General features: G+C 34.8%; 3 protein-coding genes across 3 annotated transcripts in view; 2 read left to right on the top strand and 1 right to left on the bottom strand.

Annotated features, from left to right (window-relative positions):
- LOC109159514 (bifunctional riboflavin kinase/FMN phosphatase-like) overlaps positions 1-3107 on the bottom strand; it is a 25404-nt gene extending 22297 nt beyond the window's left edge. Inside the window, exon 1 of the mRNA XM_019307616.1 lies at positions 3094-3107. The gene's annotated coding sequence lies outside the window, so the exon portion shown is untranslated. The remainder of the gene's footprint in view (positions 1-3093) is intronic.
- Positions 3108-14953: 11846 nt separating this feature from the next.
- Positions 14954-15784, top strand: LOC109159523 (cysteine-rich receptor-like protein kinase 25). The gene has a single exon (XM_019307626.1). It carries the CDS (start codon positions 14954-14956, stop codon positions 15782-15784), a length of 831 nt encoding a protein of 276 aa, XP_019163171.1.
- A 765-nt stretch (positions 15785-16549) lies between these two features.
- Positions 16550-20353, top strand: LOC109159573 (lipoyl synthase, chloroplastic-like). Its single transcript, XM_019307675.1, has 7 exons — positions 16550-16723; positions 17475-18013; positions 18726-18816; positions 18952-19109; positions 19265-19436; positions 19804-19914; positions 20089-20353. Exons 2-7 carry the CDS (start codon positions 17511-17513, stop codon positions 20182-20184), a joined length of 1131 nt encoding a protein of 376 aa, XP_019163220.1. The 5' UTR covers positions 16550-16723; positions 17475-17510; the 3' UTR covers positions 20185-20353.
- The last annotated feature ends 2603 nt before the right edge of the window (positions 20354-22956 follow it).

The following is a 22956-nucleotide window of genomic DNA, read 5'->3' as shown; positions in this document are numbered from 1 at the left end:
AAAATAGTAAAGATAAATTAAAAATCGAACGAAAATATTTAATTAATAATATTCTACATCATCAAATTAAAATGGAACGAAAATTAGGTAAAAATATCACTTCATCTATATTCTAATTGACTAATTGATTAAAAATAAAAAAGAATAATTGACTGAAATGAATCTAATATTACTAATTGACTGAAAATATAAAATGAAATGAATATTAATAATTGACTGCAAATAAAAAAAGATCTATAATTAACTAAAAAATGGTCAGATCATTGCATTTTAATTAAAAATGGAATGGAAATTAAAAATTGGAGGAAAATATTTCAATAATAATATTCTACATTATCAATAGTAAATGCATATTTTGAACAATAGTAAAGGTAAATTAAAAATGGAACGGAAATATTTCAATAATAATATCTACATCATCAATTAAAAATGGAACGAAAGTTAGGTAAAAATATCACTGCATTCGATACTCTAATTGACTAATTGACTGAAAATAAAAAAGAATAATTAGTTGAAAATGAATATGATATTACGAATTGACTGGAAATATAAAAGGATAACTAATTGAGTGATATTCTACCATTATATATTTTCACCCAAGTAACCCGTTATGATAGAGAAGATGTTAGCTCTAGCGAAGATGAACAAGATTGTGTTGTCACTACCAATGTTGTCTACAAAGAGGTTTCAATAATGTGTAAATATAATCGGTGATATTAAATTTTTTTTAATGAAAAAATTTCTATATATCGAGACAAAAAAATATATCTTCCATACAAATGAATAAGGATAGCAATTCATTTCTATAACTGAGTTGTTAGATAACGAGCACATTTGCCTAATGTATGAAAATACTAAACAATGATAAATAAAATCTTCAAAATTATAGGACTGCATGCGTACATCTAGACATTAGCTATTAATTTGAGCAATTATTTGCACAAATTCAAGCAATGATAACATCAAAATATATAAACGATTCAAATCATATCTTTAATTGCACTATATAATATTTGATGTTCTAATTTAAATAATTATATATCGATTCATATATTTTTAATATATTACAACAAATCCAGTCCGTGCATCGCACGGGTGCAAATACTAGTCATTAAAAATACTAAAATCAAAATAATATAAACCATTCATTTTAAGAAACACTGACATTTTTTGTTCCAGTTAAGGACTTAACATTATTGACTCTTATTAAAATTGTAGATTGAATACTTTTTTATATACGACATTTGTAGTCGTATTTTTAGATTGTAAATCTTCGTCACAAATAAGTATTTTTAATCCGTTAGGATTACTAACTCTTGACACTGCTACATACATTTGACCATGATTAAAAATCGGCCTCTTAAAAAATAAACCCACGTTGGACAGTGTTTGACCTTAGCTTTTATTTATTGTCATAACATATGACAACATTGGCGGAAATTGCTTTTTTTTTAGGAACTTAAAGGCAATATTGGATTAGAAGGTGTTAAGGACATCATTGGAATTAAGATCTTTGTACCAGCACTTGATCTGCGTAGTATTTGAGCTTCTAAAACATAATCAGCCAACTTTGAAATAATCATCCTTGTACAATCACAGACCCAATGAGTGATCAATATTTCTCAAAAGCATAACAGGCGAGCCAACTTTCAGAGTCAGTAAGTGATTTGGAATTCCAGAACATCGTAAGCAATTTAAAAATTCCGGTGTGTGCAGATCAGCAAACATGTCAACATTAGAATCAGATTAACATACCGAATCACAACTGAGATACGTCCTTCCTTCAGTATTATTATGCTCATTCATGTATTCATTGATTGTATCTACAACATCCAAAGTGGGAGCCAAAATCGCATGATCTTTTAGATATTTAAGATCTCTGTTGCCACTATGAAACATAGGAAATGTGCTATCAACAATTGTAGAAATGGGATCATAAACACATCTTAGTAAAAATTGTTCAGGAATATTTATCTCACATTCTCCGTCAATTGAATCACCAATTGTTCCATCACCTATATTAACAATCCACTTTGCAAATTCTTCAATCTCTTGAACTTCACTCTTTGATTGCAAGACCCCAAATCTTAAATTCTTGGTTAGCCTAAAGACTTTATAGCTTCTCAAAAGATAGGATGAATTTATACCTTCTCCAATACCGTTTGTAAGAGTACTTTTTGGTGTATCATTTGAAGTAGAATATCGCAGTGATGTGTATCCCGCGGATGAATTAGAACTATTTTGTTGCATAATAACATTGTTATTGTTTGCTGATAGGGAATTTTTTACATTTTCTGCAAACAACGAAATAAAATAATTAGAAATTATTAAATAACAAATTAAAATTGATAGGTAATTAAAGAATTATATCAAAAATTGCTAAAAAAAAAAAATCCAAAAACTCAAAGCAATGTATTATTATGATAGATATGTTCACGCCCATAATAATGTTTTAGAATATGTTTTCAAAATATTTCTTCTTCACATAAATATAACAAATAATAAATTGTGTGCAATAATGACATTTTAATCTAATATTTGTAGATAACCTAAAATAAGAAAATATAAATTAATTGAATTTGGAAATTGAACAAAAAAATAATATGTAAATGGTACATAATAAATAGTTGAAATTAATGTTATTGTATTAAAAAAAAAAAAGAAATGTTTACAAAATTACAAATTTTGAAAACTTCATGATATACAACGTTAGTGGTTGATGTAGTAGTTGTACTTGAGTATTTTACAATCAATATTTTTAGATCATCTGAATTGTTAATTCGAGATGCAGCCACGTACAACTGGCCATGTACAAACACCGGTTTCTTTAGTAACAATTCGACATATGACAATGTTTGACCTTGATTTTTGTTTATGGACATTGCATATGATAGCATCAACAAAAATGTAATAATTATAATAACTAATTAGGACCTTCACTTACCAAGACTATATGGTCTAATGGTACCCGGGTTGGACTTTCATTTGGAAGGTTATGAGTTCGAGCTTCAGTGGATGCGTCATTGGTTCTTTGTGTTTTAGTAGGTTGAGAAAGTATATGAACAGATACTACAATGTAATAGGGCCAGTAACATTTAAAAAAAATTAGGACCTTCACTTTTGTTTATGTTACAGTTTGTCAGGACAATGTAATAATTATAATAACTAAAAAAACAATTATAATAATTATAAACATAACACTAAAATATTAATACGCATAATAATAATCCACACTATCATAATCCTAACTATCCTAATATAATATACTATATTAATATAAATAAACAAAATAATTATTATTAATATAAACTGGTATTTGCACCCATGCGATGCACGAAATGAATTTGTTGTAATATATTAAGAATATATAAATCGATATATAATTATTTAAATTATAACATCAAATATTATATAGTGCAATTAAAGATATGATTTGAATCGTTTATATATTTTGATGTTATCATTGCTTGAATTTGTGCAAATAATTGCTCAAATTAATAGCTAATGTCTAGATGTACGCATGCGGTTCTATAATTTTGAAGATTTTATTTATCATAGTTTAGTATTTTCATACATTAGGCAAATGTACTCGTTCTCTAACAACTCAGTTATAGAAATGAATTGCTATCCTTATTCATTTGTATCGATTTTTTTTTTTTTTTTTTTTTTTGTCTAGATATATAACAATTTTTTCATTTAAAAAAAATTAATATCACCGATTATATTTACACATTACTGAAACCTCTTTGTAGACGATATTGGTAGTGACAACACAATCTTGTTCATCTTCGTCTAGAGCTAACATCTTCTCCATCAGGACGGGTTACTTGGGTAAAAATATATAATGGTAGAATATCACTCAATTAGTTATCCTTTTATATTTTCAGTCAATTCGTAATATCAGATTCATTTTCAGCCAATTATTCTTTTTTATTTTCAGTCAATTAGTCAATTAGAATATCAAATGCAGTGATATTTTTACCTAACTTTCGTTCCATTTTTAATTGATGATGTAGATATTATTATTGCAATTTTTTCGTTCCATTTTTAATTACCTTTACTATTGTTTAAAATATGTATTTACTATTGATAATGTAGAATATTATTATTGGAATATTTTCCTCCAATTTTTAATTTCCATTCTATTTTTAATTAAAATGCAATGTTCTGACATTTTTTTAGTCAATTATAGATCATTTTTTATTTGCAGTCAATTATTAATATTCATTTCCTTTTATATTTTCAGTCAATTACTAATATTAGATTCATTTTCAGTCAATTATTCTTTTTTATTTTCAATCAATTAGTCAATTAGAATATAGATGCACTGATATTTTTACCTAATTTTCGTTCCATTTTAATTTGATGATATAGAATATTATTAATGAAATATTTTCGTTCCATTTTTAATTTATCTTTACTATTTTTTAAAATATGCCTTTACTGTTTGATGATGTAAAATATTATTATTGAAATATTTTCTTTCCATTTTTAATTTTCCTTTACTTCTAACCACAAAAAAAAAAACAAAATAAAAAAAAAACAAAAAAAGAAGAAGAAGAGACTTTGGACTTCTCAATACTTGCCCACATTGATTTATTTTTCTTGGAGCAGGCAGTGCTGTCAGTAAGCGGCGGAGCGGCCGTGGCGTTCCCCGGGCTAGATGGGTTATCCGGCAGCAGCATTGGAGTGGTACATGTACTCCGCCGCCTGGGGCAGTAGTATGTAGCCCAGTAATATTGTATGTAGTCAAATATAAATTTTTTTCTTTTAATTTTTTGAGATAAGTAAAATGTCAATTTTAACCCGGCTAAAAATAGAGAATTATTTTTTTCCGGTGAAATTTTGACGAAAAAGTGGCCGGAAGGACCATTTTTGCAAAAAAATCAATAGTCGTGGACTAAAATTGCAAGGTTCAAAAGTCGTGGATCAATTCTGCCAGTGCCACTATAGTCGTGGGACTAAATGTGCAAAAAACTCGTTCTCGGATCGAGAAGCTTCGCATTTCATTTCACCATCTCTATATCTCTCTAGCTCTTCACGATGAAGAACTTCCTCAATCTCTCTAAAATTCTGGCTCGATTTACCGTTTAATATTACCAGTCTGAGTGTATAATCAAACGGGTGTGCCATTTTCAAGAGAGATGAGACAAGGAGATGAAGTGCTATTTTAAGTTCTCTGATGCCATTCTGATAATGTTCTTAACCCTCTGATGCCAATCTGATATAGAATTTGTGTAATTGAGTAGTTAGATTTTGAAGAGAGATGAGACAAGGAGATAAAGTGCTATTTTAAGATCAATCTTTTAAGTTGTGCTGAACTAGTTTTCAATAAACTGATGACCTTATTCTTTCAATATGAAATTATATTATTTAATAAGTATAAAAGGGACTCCATACATCATCATAAAACATTTTCAGAACCATCTATCCGCACATATAGTCAGTATAATCATACTCTGAAGACAACATGAGGAAAATTACATCTTCACTCACTATATATATATATATATATATATATATATATATATATAAAGGGAGCCGGATTTCAGCCAATCAAATGGCTGCATTTTCCAATTCAGTTTTAACGACGTCGTTCCATTTTTTTAATAACAGATTTATAATTCAAATTTTGCTTCTCCCGCCTATTCAGATTGCAATTAGAGGCGTGTGATTTTAGTCCTAGATTTTAGCCTACTGGATATTATCTACTGCAGAGTTAGTAGTGTAATTTATTTAGATAGCGTGTAAAATAGTCTAAATAGGTATGTGAGTGCTTAAAAGTACAAGTATTGTTTTATTTTATACATTACTCGGCTCACTTCTACGCCTATAAATACATACACATTCTAAGCTTTGATACGCAAACACAAAGCTAAGCGAAATAGATTACAAGTTTATGATTGCTGATCATTTATGCAAATAGAAGTAGAAATATAAGAAATTCAAGATCAAGGTTCTGAGCTGAGTTTTCTAAAGTGCAGTGGCATAATGTCTGGGCAGTTTATTGTTGGGATGCAGCTTCATCCTCAGCAGATCACAAAGGCTATAAGATTGCGTTGTGTGCTATCTTTTATGTTGTCACTGAAAACAAAGGTGAACAATTAATAAAAAGTCAAGAATGTATATTTCATGACCAAGAGGTTTGTAAATTATATCTTACCATGCTTTGTACTCTTATTTCTTACACATCTTACATTGTTGATATCTAATTTAGTTGTTTTTGGTGTGTATTAAATATAGGGTGTCTTCATCCATGTCCATATGCCTAAGGATATTGTTCTAAAATATAAGAACATATTCACGGAAGGTAAAGTGTATGCAATTAGAAGCTTTCTATGCATCACTAATTTCTTCAAGTATAAAACAAGCACTCATCATTACGTGATGAAATTCAAACATGATACTCTGGTGAAAGAGTACAAGCGGGTTAATTTTTCAAAAACAATGTTTCGCTTCAAGAGTTTTGAAGCCATACTTTCAAAGCAAGGAATTGATGAAAAAGTGTTGATAGGTTAGAGTTAAAACAAATTTTTTCTAAATGCAGTATGGCTACAAAAAAAAAAAAAATTGTGATGTTAATCTTTATTTAACTAATACACTAATATGCTGCTGTTTTCAAATACAAATGTGATTAGTCGTATTGTGGAGATATATTCACCACTAGAGAAGATAATATCTGGGAAAAAAAGTAGGCTTATTGACTTTGTGCTTGAAGACTCTAGGTATGATTCTTTACTCTGTTTTTACTCCCTAAAGTTGATTTTTTAATTTTATCTTAACCATTTTATGTAGTTTTTTAAATCTTTTGACGTAAAAAGCAAATTAAGTGTACACTGTGGGATGAGCATGTGGATGAAGTAACTCCTTACTTCCACTCAGCTGCTAATGATCCAGTCATAGTGTTGATTCACTGTGCCGACCTAAATTCATGGACAGTGAGTGATATGTATTTATTTCCTTAATTTACATCTATGTTTCTACTCAGTTTTGCCAAGATTTGTATTGACTAAATTCATGGTTGCAGATGGTGAAGTACGTATCTGCAGCTCCTTTGGTGCTACTCAGCTCTTTTTCTCACACTCTTGCAAAGAGTTTCGTGAGTTAAGGAGCATGTCAGATTTTCTAACCTATTTTTACCGTTATTTTAAAGAAGTTCAGGTTTCTGTACTAACATACATTTCCCTAATTTCTGTTAGTAGCTATAACAGTAACCATACACCTTTATGGTGTATAAATTCTGAATCAAGGCTGTCTGATACTTATCTTGGGCGTGCTGTGCGTGCTAATGATGTGTTGATTACTTCTATTTAAGATATATACTCCAAAAAAAAAACAGGTAATATATTCTGCAATGGCATTATTTACTTAACTTTTTACCTAAGTTAGTTATTTACATGATTATTACTTGCAGCTAGGGGAGTATTGGGTAGCAGGACGAAATTGTGGATGTAGAGAGTTTAAGTGACTGGTACTGCATCTCTTGCAAGAGTAATTCTTGAAAGAGAAAGGTTGCTGCTGATGGTGGTATGATGTACTGTGGTGGCTGTAAAAGTTCATGGCATGAGGGAGTTGTGAGGTATAGGGTGATTATCCGTGTTGCTGATCATACTGGGGATGCTCCTATGCTTATATGGGATCGTGAGTGTGCAGAATTGGTTGGTGCGTCAGCTGGTGATTTAAAAGCTGTTGGTCCCGAAAGGGTGGCGAGAAGTCTAGGGGGGGGGGGGGGAGGAAAGACTTCTCTAACTTTTTAAACTTTCTTTTGCAAAACACACAAGGCAAATAACACTTTGGTAATTTCAACTCTAAGTAACAAGCATCAACAAGATAAACAACTTAGAGTGTGCAGCGGAATAGGTAGCGGTAAAGTGTTATGCTTAATAGTGTGGTGCTCAAAGAGAGATTCTAAACATGCAACACGTTAGAAACACTTGATATGGTTCAAAGATGATGTACATAAAGTTTGGCTTGCATGCAAACGTGGGAACTACCAAACCCAGACAGATAAAGATATGCGATAAATCGTAATCGGGTTAGTTCGCAGTTAGAATAAGCATGCATGAAATATATGAGCAGTAAGTAAATAGAGAGAGAGATTTATAGTGGTTCAGAGGTAGTGTAATCCTCCTAGTCCACTCTTCTCCTTTCACTTCAAGGAGGAAATTCACTATTCTTCGATCACCCAGATACAATAGTGAATAAGTGTCCACCGACACTTCTCCGAGTGCTTCGCACAAAGCTACACTCCTCCAAGGTTTTTCACAAGCTCCTCTTGTTACTCCGCCTTCCCGAGTACTTCGCACCAAGCTGTACTCCTACACCACGAGAACTACGCACAAAGCTACGCTCTCACAGGGTTTTCACAAGCTCCTCTTGTTACTTTGCCCTTTACACCGAGTGCTACGCACAAAGCTATACTCAACCAGGGTTTTTCACTCTCTCTAGTTACTCCGCCCTCTTTCTACACTCAGTAGAGAAGTTTACAAAGAGATAAAATTTTTCTCTCACTCAGACTTGAATTTAATCGTGTATAGCTTAATATATTACTTCTTGGCTGATATGAATATTGCTTGCTTTTCTCTTGCTTGTATATCTCAATTTTTCAGCCGTATTCAAGTCGTGCTTGTCTTCAAGTCTGCTTGGACAATTTATAGCCAATGAAAGCTATTTGCTCGTTGATCAACTTTCGATCTCAATCGTCCATTTTGATTTGTAGTTGATCAAATAATATTGTCAACTTGATCTGAAATATTAGGTAGAAGTCTTTTCTCCTTTTGTCAGATGATTTGAATATTTTGCCCGTTGCCGTGTCTTGAATTTTGTAGCCTCCAAAATTTGAATAAGTTCGGCGCGGCAAGCTTGATATTTCTTGTCCTTCATAAATGCTCTGACATGTCAAGTTGATTAAATAATTTATCTGCTGATTCTTGCTTGAGTATAAAACAATTTCTCCGTGAATCAGCCTTCTTCGAGCGTCTCCGGTTCCACCGTAAAAAGTTGATGTTCAGATAAAAATATATCAGATATTTTCTCCTTCATGATCCTTGTAAAACAATATATTGGAACCTCTGTAAAAACTTCATAGTTTGTTCATGGTGATATGCTCTGTTTCGATTTTATGCTTGGTCCACCATTCTTGGTGTGTTTCTTCATCTGGTGCATGGCTCTTGTGAGACTTGTGCGTTCACCTTGGTTAGTCTCCATTTTACTTAGTCTCCAGCTTGGCTAGTCTCCAAGTTAGCCAGTCTCCCTCTTGGTTAGTCTCCAAGCTTAGCTAGCTAGTATCCAAGTTAGTCTCCAGCTAGCTAGTATCCAAGTTAGTCTCCAGCTAGCTAGTATCCAAGTTAGTCTCCAGGCTAGCTTAGCTAGTCTCTCTCTTGGTTAGTCTCCATTCTAGTTAGTCTCCTTGCTAGCTAGTATCCAAGTTAGTCTCCAGGCTAGTCTCCTTGCTAGCTAGTATCCAAGTTAGTCTCCAGGCTAGTCTCCCATGTTGGTTGGTCTCCAATACACTTTAGCTAGTCTCCATACGAGTCCCATGTTGGTTGGTCTCCAATACACTTTAGCTAGTCTCCATACGGTTAGACTCTCTCTTGGTTAGTCTCCATTCTAGTTAGTCTCCTTGCTAAGCTAGTATCCAAGTTAGTCTCCAGGCTAGTCTCCTTGCTAGGGGTGTTCATTCGGTTAACCGAACGGTTAACCGAACCGTTTTAACCGAACCGAATTAACCGAACTTTTTTTTGCTTTAACCGTTAACCGAACCGAAATTTACTCTACCGAATTGACCGAACCGAACTTTTTTTCGGTTAATCGGTCGGTTAACCGATTAACCGAAATTTTTAACCCTAAAATTTAAAATCTATAAAATAATTCCTAAAATAATAATTCTAATTAAAATAAAATACATATCATAATAAATTCATATTATTATGTATTCTATTTGACATTTTGACTATTTTTTATTTTAGTAATTATATATTTAATATTTAATATATTATATATTATATATATATTCTAAAATTCGGTTAACCGTTCGGTTAATTCGGTTAACCGACACTTTCGAACCGAATTAACCGTTAACCGAATTTTAGGAAAACCTTTAACCATTAACCGAACCGAAATATTTCGGTTCGAAAACGGTTAACCGAATTTCGTCGGTTCGGTCGGTTAACCGAAATTTCTCCAAAATTTGCACACCCCTACTCCTTGCTAGCTAGTATCCAAGTTAGTCTCCAGGCTAGTCTCCCATGTTGGTTGGTCTCCAATACACTTTAGCTAGTCTCCATACGAGTCCCATGTTGGTTGGTCTCCAATACACTTTAGCTAGTCTCCATACGGGTCCCAAGTTGGTTGGTCTCCAATACACTTTAGCTAGTCTCCATACGGTTAGATAGTCTCCAATACGGTTTAGCTAGTCTCCCATACGGCATTAGCTAGTCTCTAACTGTAGTCTCCAATACGGTTTGGCTAGTCTCCTCCAATACGGTTTGGCTAGTCTCCTCCAATACGGTTTGGCTAGTCTCCCAAGCAAGGTAAAAATGCTTCACTTGAGATTCGAATTTTGGATCATTTGGCATAACTCACATGCGTATCATCCAACTCCTCTAGCATGGTTCTTGGTGACTTATCCGCATCATAATTGTGTTAAGCTATAATCCTGCTTAACTTCTTCAAATAAATTATGATCTTCCAGACTTGTACATGGGTTGCATGATGTGGGTGCACCATACTCTGTAGACTCAAACTGACTCAAATAGAACAAAATGGGGACTACTTGATTTTTCAAAAATACATTCGGCTCATCAAAATTTACAATTTATTCCTAACAAAAGCTAAGTATCCATAGGTAGGTATCAACACTTAGACAACATATGTGGCTGTTGAGGATAGTAGTTTAAATGCTCATGCGTTTTTTCTTTAAATCTTTGTAGGGGAATAACTGTATTCCACCTGAACTAGGGTGTTTGAGGGACATGTCTATGTTGTTTCGTATTGCTATGAAGAAGAAGTATGTAGAGAGTTACTATTCTGCTTTCATAGTTATAAGGATTTACAGGGATGAAGCAATGCTTACACATCACTGCTCAACTCTGTCAGCAGGCAGTTTAGAACCAGAAATTGGTTTAGGTCATGTAGGTGGTTTTCCGGATGGGGATGCAAATGGTGATAACCAGAAATTGGTTTAGGTCATGTAGGTGGTTTCCCGGATGGGGATGCAAATGGTGATACAGGTTCAGAGGTATTTCTGTAAACTGTGTTTGGTTAATTTTCCAGTTATGGTTTTATTTATTGTCCCTAATCATATTTCCTTTAGGAATTCTATGGTAGTGATGATGGAGACTATGTTGAGGTGGAAGATGGGTCTCAAGGTTTAGCTATGGACAAGTTTGTTGGCTTGGATGAGATTAAAGATGGTTTAGGGGTTGGTGCTGCTGTTGTGCCTCTCAAGAGGTCTATGTTTAAAGACTTTGAGAATGTTGGGACATCCAAGAAGGCTAAGGAAGCGGCGGTGAAGAAAGAAAAGTAGTATGTTGTTCTAGGTTTTTAAATTGGTTGTTGTAGTACTAAATGACAAGTTTTTGTTGGTTTTGGGTAGTAGTTTTTGTTGATTAAGGCTAGAAAAGTGCATAAACTGCAATTTACTCCTAGAATGTATATTCATTCTATTTTCCTAATTTGATATTGGTTTTGTGAAAGCTGCATTAGCAGCATAGCCTAATGTACTTAGCCTTAGCAGCAGTAGTCGATGTCACTTAGTAGTTTACTTAGCCTTCTAATGTGAAATGTTCTACTTATGATTATAAAGTAATATTTGCAGTTGACCTACACAGAGCAAAACATTGACATACATATTGGAGGTATACATAAAAGTTTACAAGTATGCAGTTTTGGACAATGAAAAAAAAATATCATTTAACATTTTAAAAACCAGATTGATAAAAGCAGGAAAAAATGAAACTTAATGTCTATGTAATGTACTTAGCCTTCTAATGTGAAGAATCAAAGTATAGTAAATATTAGAAATTTTATTTAGATACACATACATACACATATATTTTAGTAGTCCAATTTGAATTATTTTTTCTTAAAAATCTCTGATAAAATACTTTTACTATAAAGGAAAAAAATCATAAATATATTAAATAAAGTTAGAAAGGAATGTAATTGGTTTCTACATTATAAAAAAAAATGGCATCACACCCCTGTTTCATCACTTGCCTCTATTTTAAAGTGTTAGTATTTGCTCAAATAGAGGAATACATGAATGATCTACTTATGATTATAAGGTAATATTTGCAATTAACCTACACAGAGCAAAACATTCACATACATATTGGAGCTATATATAAAAGTTTACAATCAAGTACACAGTTTTGGCAAGCAAAAAAAAAAAACATGTAACATTTTAAAGACCATATTAATTAAAAAAAAAAAAACTTAAGGAGTATTATTTCATCAATTGCCTCTATTTTGGAATTTTAGTATTTGCTCAAATAGATGAGTAGCTGAATACTATATCATAATATAAATAACATACAAAAAGGGCACATTAAAGTTGTAGCATACAATACAAGTTGAACAGTACCAAAGACATAAATGTACATGTATTTTTTATATACACCTATGGCCTCTATCAAACATTAATTTCTGATGGTAAGATTTGACTAATGTGGACTTTCACCCTCATAGTGTCTTCTCTTCATCTTTAAAAATGGAATGACAGTAAATGAGTTAAAAATTATTAAGTATTCCATTTACGTGAAAATAATGTCATTTCAAAATATAGTAAATACCGGAAATTTTATTTAAATGCATATATATTTTAGAAGTCCAATTTGAAATAATTTTCTTACAAATTTTTGAAAAAATAATTTTACTCTAAAGGAAAAATAAAACACAAATATTTTAAATACATATATTTGTGTTTAGAAAACGCAAATATATCATCACTTGCCTGTATTTTATAGGAATGTAATTGGTTTCTACATAAAAGAAATGGCATCAGATTTCTGTATCATCATTTGCCTATATTTAAAGTGTTAGTATTTGCTCAAATAGAAGAATAGATGAATATTGTGTCATAATGTAAGGGAAAAAGAAAAAGAATAAAGTTTAAGAGTAACATACATGTTGCATAGTACCCAATTAATACATGCAGTGTTGCAAAAATCGCGCCTAGGCGCTAGGCGGTTGGCTACCTAGGCGCTCTTGGCGCCGATTAATCGCTCTAGGCGCCCTAGGCGGTCCCCAGGCGCCTAGCGATTTTTGCAACCTTGAATACATGTACAAATACAGAACACCTATACACCTATGCCTCTTATCAAGCATTAATTGGTGATGGTAAGGTTTGACTAATGTGGACTATATTTTTAATAGTGACTTCTCTTCATCTCTACAACTTCCTATCTAAGAATACTGGATTGTAATAGAGTTAATAGTATTCAAAAAAAAAAAAATACAAATATTTTTTAATTACATTTAACTTTACAAATTATTATGTAATAATTACTACATACTAATTAACTAACTATTATATGAAGACTATGTAGTTTAATGGTATCCGAGTTAGATTTTTATTTAGAATGTTGTAAGTTCAAGCCTCAATAGAGGTGTTATTGATTTTTTGTATTTAGGGATGGCAACGGGGCGGGGCGGGGAGTATACTCCCCGTCCCCGACGGAAAATTTGAAATGTTCCCCATCCCCGCGGGGAATTAGACGGAGTTGGGGAATCCCCATTCCCCTTCAACTCCTAGTCAAAATGTTAAATAATTTTAATCTAACTAACTAACTAACTAACTAACTATATATATATATATATATATATATATATATATATATATATATATATATATATATATATATATATATATATATATAATTATTCGGGGACGGGGCGGGAGGGGTATCCCCGTCCCCGGCGAGGAATCACACATATTCCCTTTCCCCGTCACCATTCCTCGAAAATTTTCCCTATCCCCGTCTCTTTCGGGGCGGGGATCGGGGATCCCCATCGGGGACGAGGCACATTGCCATCCCTATTTGTGTTTCAGTAGGTTGAGAAAGTAAGCAATGTATACATATGTTATTACATTTTATTCTATTATTACTACAATACACATACAAGTATAATACCATAGTTTTTTACCTTTAATTAATTTCTTCTGAAAAAGCTAACATGCACTCAGAGAATCCATTTTTTCTTCATCAAACATGCATTCCATAAATTTTTTTTTTTCCTATTTATGCGTACTTTTCAAAAGTGTCATATTTTTGTATCCCAAAAAAAGTTACACCCAATTCTGTTTATGATTCAAGAAAATTTGGTCATTTAATGTTCATCCGAAAGTGAAGACGTTCTCTTGGCAGCTCACATCGTCTTTCTTATCAACAAGAGATGCCCTTATAGCCAAACGGGTGCCATGCTATTATGTCATATGGGGTTGAAGGAGCTGACAATTAACAATGTTGATATTGAAAGGGTGAATCAATGATTTGGTCCCTCACTTATTCGCGACTTGTCAATGTTGCCCCTGAATCACGTATTCATCAATTTAGTCCCCGAAAATAATTGTTTTTCGTCAAATAAGTCCCTCAAGCCGTTTTCCGTCATGTCTCCGGCTAGACCTCCGATTTTCCCTGGGCATTTTCGTCATTTCCATTCGCTTAGTATATTCATCTCTTAGTCTAACTTAGTCTCTTAGTCTATTCGAACCAAAATCGCAGCCCTAACCCTAAACCCAACCAAATTCCACCCTAAAAGTAGTTTCCGCGTGTCCACTCCCGTCGTCATCAATGCCATAGCTTAGCTTTCCGCCACGTACAATGAACATACGACGTACCCTGTTCGTTTGACGAGAAGAGTAAAACCATGTCTTCAAAATCCCCTTTTTATGTGGGTGTTTTGCCCAACCAGAAACCACTAACGTAACTCAACAAAACAATAAACAATTATGGATTCTCCATTCAGATGCTTTCTGCTGGGCTACACCCTCTGCATCTTCTTCTTCCTGCTCACTCTGTTCGCCGGAGTTTCCTCCCAACCTCTCTCTTATTACTGTCCCAACACCACAACTTATACTCCTAACAGCACATATCAAGCCAATCTTAATTCTCTTCTCTCCACCCTTTCTTCCAATGGCACCCGCGAAAATGGTTTCTACAGTTTCACCGCCGGCGGTGGACGCGACAACTCCAGGGACACCGCGTACGGCCTGTTCATGTGCCGGGGTGATGTCTCCACCTCCGACTGCGGGGCCTGTGTAAGAAATGCCATCAGAGAGATACTGCAGCTATGCCCCAACGAAAGGGCTGCTGTTGTCTGGTACGATTTCTGTATGTTGCGTTACTCCAACAGTTCTATGTTCGGGAGAGCCGACCAGTCGCCCTTGTTGAATTCTTATAATACACAGAACGATTCTCAGCTGGCTAGGTTCATGGATGCTGTCGGAAACACGTTGAATCAGATGGCCACTCGAGCCGCCGGCGGTCGATCCGGCAAGAAATTTGCGACTCAAGAAGCTAACTTCACTGCGTTTGAGAGAATCTACAGTCTTGGGCAGTGCACGCCGGATCTTTCTGAATTGGATTGTCAGAGTTGCTTGGGAGCTGCAATCCAACGACTGCCCGGTTGTTGTTATTCGGCACTGGGTGCGAGAACTCTCTTCCCGAGCTGTAATGTTAGAGATGAATATACTAAGCGAATGGAAATGACGAAAATGCCCAGGGCAAATCGGAGGTCTAGCCGGAGACATGACGGAAAACGGCTTGAGGGACTTATTTGACGAAAAACAATTATTTTCGGGGACTAAATTGATGAATACATGATTCAGGGGCAACATTGACAAGTCGCGAATAAGTGAGGGACCAAATCGTTGATTCACCCATATTGAAACTATGGCCGATTTTTTTTATTTTATTTTATTTTTGTGGCCTCGTATTCTTATAAATAAATGAGGCCTTATCAAATGTATAAGTGCAATCTTTAAAATCAATACTGTAAAATATATGATTTCTATTTCAAATAAATATGAATGGTGTAACACCAGATGAAAGCAAAAATCGCAGCTCCTACTATAAAATATATGATTTTTATTTCAAATAAGTATGAATCATGTAAATATTATGCCTTCTAAAAATTGAGGCCTTGTTCTGCTGCCCATGTTGCATGCCCCAAAATCCAGTCATGATTGAAACTAACGTCAATAAGTTTTTTATGATATTACTTCTGCACCTTTTATTTATACTTTAGGCATTGTTATTGACAATATTAAAGGAATTGCATCATCGTTTAGTGATGTGTGTTTTATATTTGTCAGACAATATGCGAATCGTGTCGCTCATATTGTTATTCGCGAGAGGCCATTTGGATATCAGATTGCATTGAGTGATTGGTCACTGTGTCCTCTTGTCTTGCTAATATTCTTTTTTTTTCCCTGATTTAATGCATTATTTTTCCCTTTCAAAAAAAAAAAATAAATAAATAAATAAAATGGGGTTTAAGTGTAAAGGTTTAAAAAATGGAGGATCTCCCCATTAAAACCTGAAAAGGTATAGGGAAATGGAAGACGGCGATGCGGCGGAGAAATCAATGGAGATTGGTAAAGGTTACGCGAGTAGTTGCACACACTTTCTCTGCTGCTCTACGGCTGTTCTTCCTTCCTGTACGCATTCAAGCCTAGCCTTCTGTGTCTTCTTCTATCCTTTACTTCTTCACCACAAGTGTACGACAACCGCCAACTTCACTCTTTAATTTGTAATATTTATTTACATTATGTGAATTGATGAATTTTGAATTTGTTGTGCGTCTGTTAGTTTCTTTTGCTTTTGTAAATTTTCTGTTGCGTCTCTCTCTGCAATTTAGATTTCTCTTCCTCATTTGTTTGGGTATTTGAATTCTTGGTTAAAAATTAATACTCTTGAGTTCGAATTCAGGGTATTTTGCTCCCTCTTAAGAATTTCAATGATATTGCTTTGCCATTGCTTATTTGCTTTCTCAATTGATAGCTACGCAGTGTGATAGAATTTTGTTATGATGCTAGAAATCTACTAATCTAGAATGTGAACTTAGCTAAATCTTCTTTGGTTTTTCTTCTCTTTTGTATGATAGTATCGTGTTATTATCTATGCAAATTAACCATTGTTTCATAATACATTTGCTTGGTTTTGCTTTAGATATGAACTTGACTTTTTAGTTGATAGAGAATTAGTGCCGTTTGAGAAAATAGTCTGTTTTTTTAAAAAAATAAAATTGAGAAATATGGGTGAGTAAAGATGTGATGGAGCTAAATATTATAGTGATTTCAGAGTATGAGAGTGTAGAGGAGTAATATGCCATAGTTCATAAAAAAATATTGTATTGTAATTTATGATGTATTTTTCATTTGAACCTTTATATTTTCTCATGGGCTTCTTTGAATTGTTTGAACTTTGCCCCTACTAAAGTTTTTTTCCTGGTTCCACCCCTGCATTCAGGTCAACTCCTATTCTTGAGTGAAGAAGAGAAGGGAAATGATTCAACAATGTTATTCTCCCAGAACTCCAATCTCTCCTTTTTTCAGCAATAAAGCTCTTTGCAGTTCATCTTCTTCATTGTCTTGTGTAAGACCTAGAGCTATATGTAGAGGAGTGGGCATCAGCTGTGAGTCTATGGAGGAGAAGAAGCCCAAAGCAAATCCATATCCTGGCAGAATGGGTCCATATACGGGAAGAGATCCTGATGTCAAGAAGCCGGGATGGCTGAGGCAGAAGGCTCCTCAAGGGGAGAAATATCGGGAGGTGAAGGAGACACTATCTGGTCTCAAGCTACATACTGTGTGTGAGGAGGCACAGTGCCCCAACATTGGTGAGTGCTGGAATGGAGGCGGAGACGGCATTGCCACTGCCACAATCATGGTCCTTGGAGACACCTGCACCCGCGGCTGCAGATTCTGCGCCGTTAAGACCAGCCGCAACCCAGCTCCTCCCGATCCCTTGGAGCCCTTACACACTGCCCAAGCTGTTGCCAGCTGGGGGTAGGGGATACCCATTTTATTTACTTACAACCAAATTATTGAAATACTTGTATTCTTTTGATAATTATGTTTATTTGATAGAGTTAATACCGTTTGAGGTCCTCCGAGTATAGTGGTTTTGCCACGTTTAGTCCTAAACTTTCAAATTGACCATCTGTGGTCCTTCGACTTTCAAATTTAACCATTTGTGGTCCAAGTTAACCACCCATGGTCCTTCAAGTTTCAAAACTTAACCAGTTGTGATCCTCTTGAAAGGACCGGTTGGTTAAAATTTAATAGTTGAAGGACCATGGGTGGTTAACTTGGACCACGAATGGTTAAATTTGAAAGTCGAAGGACCATATATGGTCAATTTGAAAGTTTAGGACTAAATGTGGCAAAACCACTATACTCGGAGGACCTCAGATGGTATTAACTCTTATTTGATACTAGTGTGCCAAAAGGTCTACTTTGAAGCCTCGAGTGTATGAAAATTGGAGTGAAGATAGCAATGGAAATTGAAACAGAATACAACTCCTTTTAGGAACAACTTAAACAAGACTACTCCAGTTAAAGCCAAAATTGAGTCTCTAATAAGTATCAACCATGTTCTAGCATATATTTAGCTAGTAGTCATGGCATTCCAAGCTCCTAGCATCGAGAAGAATAATTGGAGCACCTGATTGCTTTTTTACATAATTTGTCATAATTCATCTTGAATTTCCTCCTGCAGTGTGGACTATATTGTTTTAACCAGTGTTGATCGTGATGATTTACCTGACGGCGGGAGTGGTCACTTTGCTGAAACTGTCAGGACCTTGAAGGTCAACACTTTTCTTTGTATGTCATAACTTAATTGCTTTTCATTACAATTTTTCTTTGCTCTGCATGGGAAGATTAAAAATGGACAACTGCGTTAATTTTAGGGCATTTTATGTGACATTTGATTCTTTTAACAGATACTTAAGCCAGACATTATGGTTGAGTGCTTGACTTCTGATTTTCGAGGGGACCTGGATTCTGTATCAACTCTAGTTCACTCTGGATTAGATGTTTTTGCCCACAACATTGAGACTGTGAAACGACTTCAACGTATTGTTAGAGATCCTAGGGCTGGGTAAGTTTGCTAAAAGTTTTCCCTTAAATTTCCACAATGACTATAAGAACAGAAAAATTGAGGAGGATTTTGCTTTGTGATTTCATTTCCTTATAGTTCAACCTTACCAATCACATCATTTTATTGAATGCTTAGTATTTAATGGGATTGTGCAGGTATGAACAGAGCCTATCTGTCCTTAAACATGGAAAGCTCTTTAAGGAAGGAATGGTAACAAAAACTTCTATCATGCTGGGACTGGGTGAAACTGATGATGAGATAAAGGAAACCATGGCAGATTTACGGGCAATAGATGTTGACATTATGACATTTGGACAGTATTTACAGGTAAGTGTAATTGCTATCTGGCTGGGATCTACTTTAGGCTGTGGTAGCATGCTGGATTGCACTTGATAATCTAGGAACCTATGTAGAAAAAGAGCAACTAGTTTTCATCTTCCTTTTTCAATTGCAATTCAAAGAGTTAAAACCACATTAAGAGCTGGATAATGAAACTTTTTGGTGGCAATAAGTTGCTCCATTTGAACCTGAATGATCTGAGCAGTGTCACTGTCACAGAAACCGCAATCTTTTTTTTTCTTGTTTAGGCTAAAGTTTAAGAAACCTTGCTTTTCATAGCAGCTAACAGCTATCTTAGTGCACACAAATACTTGTACCGATCAAACATTAATCCACACTAATTCCATATATGCAGCCAACTCCATTACATCTCACTGTCAAAGAGTTTGTTACTCCTGAAAAGTTTGCGTTTTGGAAAGAGTATGGGGAGTCGATTGGGTTCCGATATGTTGCCAGTGGGCCTCTGGTAAGACATCATACTTATCGCTTTTAGAATGATAATTGTCATAGCTGGAGAAATTCTATTAGCTTTTAGTTGAGAAAATGCTATATTTTGTTCATGTGAAGTGTTAAAGCTATCTAGTTTACTAGTTATCCCCCTATAAAATTTGCAATGAACTTTAAATTTGAACTTGCTCAGGTTCGGTCGTCCTATCGGGCTGGAGAACTGTATGTTCAGAATCTGGTGAAAGAACGGACCAAGCAAACATCTGCAGAGTTAAAATATAGCTTTTAGCAACACAAATTCAAGATATAGCTTCAATTTTGATGTCATTGTTTTGCCATGTTCACATTCTTAGATTTGATTTTTCATTGCAAGAGTAAACAGATTATGAATTCAATGGTCCCTTCATACATACAAAACCAAACTAGGGTTGAAGATGAGCACAATTTTTTAACTTTCATTTCAGGACCAACTCTTTAATACTTTTTGAAGAAACAAAAAACAGAAAATGCTATAGAAGAATTGAAGTACAGATAATTTTTTTGAACACTATTGACTCTGCTACAATGCAGTATCTGTTCATAACTATTTTTTCAGCCTACTGAAGCATAAAGATGAGCACAATTTTTTTAATTTTCATTTCAAGACCAGCTCTTAAATACTTTTTGAAGAAACAAATACAGAAAATGCTATAGAAGAATTGAAGTACATATGATTTTTTTTTAACACTATTGATTCTGTTACAATGCAGTATCTGTTTATAACTATTTTTTTAACCTATTGAAGCATATACCATAACTATTTTTTAACCTACTGAAGCATATACCCTCCCATATGGGGATCAACTTGGTGCCACTAGACCACAAGGTCTTTGAAGAAGTACATATAATTTAAAATTTGATAGCATTGAAAAGGAGATTTTGTAATACACAACTCTTTATTCAACACATGCTCAAAATAATGAATCTTACACATAAATAATGTACATTATGTGAGCATATAGCCATTAATGTGCAATCCAAGTATCAGCTTAGGCTTTTAGTTGAGATGGATCACATGCTTCAATTTGGTATCAAAGCCAGACCAAAGGTTATGGGATGGGTTCGAATCTCAACGCCACTCGTAAGGTTATGGGATGGGTTCGAATCTCGACGCCACTCGTAAGGGGGTGTGTGAGCAAATGTGATCAACATGAACTCAATTTAGCTTCAATCAAAACATTTGCATAACTGCAATACAAAAAATACACTATAAATCAGAATATAAGCAAAAACTTAATCAAAATCACATCTAAACTATATAAAAACTTGGAATAGCATCGTGCTCTTGAATGGCAGACATCCTATTGTTCGTATTGATCATGTGATCCATAATAAAATGAATTGAAGGATCGAAAGCTGATAAGGAAATCGCAACAATGGGAGAGCTCAAACCTTAGCATCAAGTGGGAGAGTGATAAGTATTAAGCTAGAGAGTGCTGAAAGATATAATGGTGAGAAGAGCAAACAGTAATTTTTATTTTTATTGAAAATATATACGACGAAACGACGTCGTTTTGACTCATGGTCTACGGTCCTACATGGATCATGCCACTCTTGCATTATTCATGCTCCATATTTAGGTATAACCGCAGTTTGGTTTCGGTTCCAAACCATAGGTTCACGGTTTCGGAAAATAACAATTTAGAACTAGTGATTCTAGTTTGAATCATCGATTCAAGTCGGATTTAAAAAAAAATAAAAATTCTATTTTATATTTTTAAAATATTTTAAATTCAACAATAATTTTTTTTATTTGAAAATTTAAAAAACATGGTTATATCAAATTTTTGAACTTTAAAGTTGAACTAAAAAAATAAAAATAATTTTGGGTTTACACTTCAATTCAATTCAAACTTGATTGCTTTAAGTATGAAAAAGAATTATATAGTAGGACACTACAACTGACATCCTATTGTTCAACTATATAGAATTATAAGTATGAAAAAAGAATTAATTGCTATAAGCAGACATCCTATTGTTCGTATGTCCATAATTGTATAGTATAATACATATAAACTCTTAACATAATATACATGAACTCTTAACATAATACACATAAACTCTTAGTGCGCACAATACATTGTGTGTCTTGGTGGACGATATAATTTGCCAATTGTAATCGTTATACCCTGCACCACGGCGCGCATAGCACTGTGCGCCCCACACATCCCAAACCGACGTCGTTTTGATATGTTATTGGTAAGGAATATCCCGACCGACATAAGCTTTACCCCGACCAACTTGTCTTTGTTTTTCTCTCTTTGTTTTTGCAGGTAACAGCTCGGGCTTCATGTGAAGAACCCGGTCGGGGTCCGACCGGGAGTTGCCCGAGCAGTAGTGTCGACCACCGAGCGGTAGCCCTTTGGCGAGAGAGCTGACAAAGGACATGTGGCGGCTCTTTACGACGACAGACAGGGCACCCGGGAGGATGACACGTGGTGGCTACGTGGAGAACATGCCGAACGACCGGATTCTTGTCCCCGGCACAGCGGCTATAAATACCCACAGTAGCTACAGTGTAGAGGACTTTTGGACGATCGATAGGTTGTTACTAGAGAATCCCGACCGCAGTCAGTCGGCACTCAGAGCAACCAAGTAGATTGTACTTAGGGCCTTTACCGTGATCAATAAAGATTTTTACTTGCTTTAATTGGTCTCGGGTTTATTTTATATTGCTTACGTAGAATTAGCAGTATCATTTTGGCGCCGTCTGTGGGGACCCGTGCGAGAAAGCAATGTCTTGACGAGCACCCGGTCTCTTTGCAGTCATGTACCCGTGGGCTTACAACAACTTCGCCGACGACCAGGCGGATGCAGCGAGCTCATCTGAGCACCATGCTACCCAACAGCAAGGTCAGACGGTGGATCTGAATCTTAATCTCTCACCACCGGATCCGTCTAACACATACACGGCCGCCCAACAGCCGGTGAACTACATTCAACCGGGTTACCCAACACCCGGTCAGCAATATCCACAACCGATGATGTATCCCGGTCAGTATCCATACCCGGTCCCACCTCA

This window comes from Ipomoea nil, unplaced genomic scaffold (genome assembly GCF_001879475.1).
Source record: "Ipomoea nil cultivar Tokyo-kokei standard unplaced genomic scaffold, Asagao_1.1 scaffold2833, whole genome shotgun sequence".
In the NCBI taxonomy this organism is placed as follows: domain Eukaryota; kingdom Viridiplantae; phylum Streptophyta; class Magnoliopsida; order Solanales; family Convolvulaceae; genus Ipomoea; species Ipomoea nil.
Note: the sequence above shows the minus strand (reverse complement) of the source record. Positions and strands in the feature narration are given on the sequence as shown.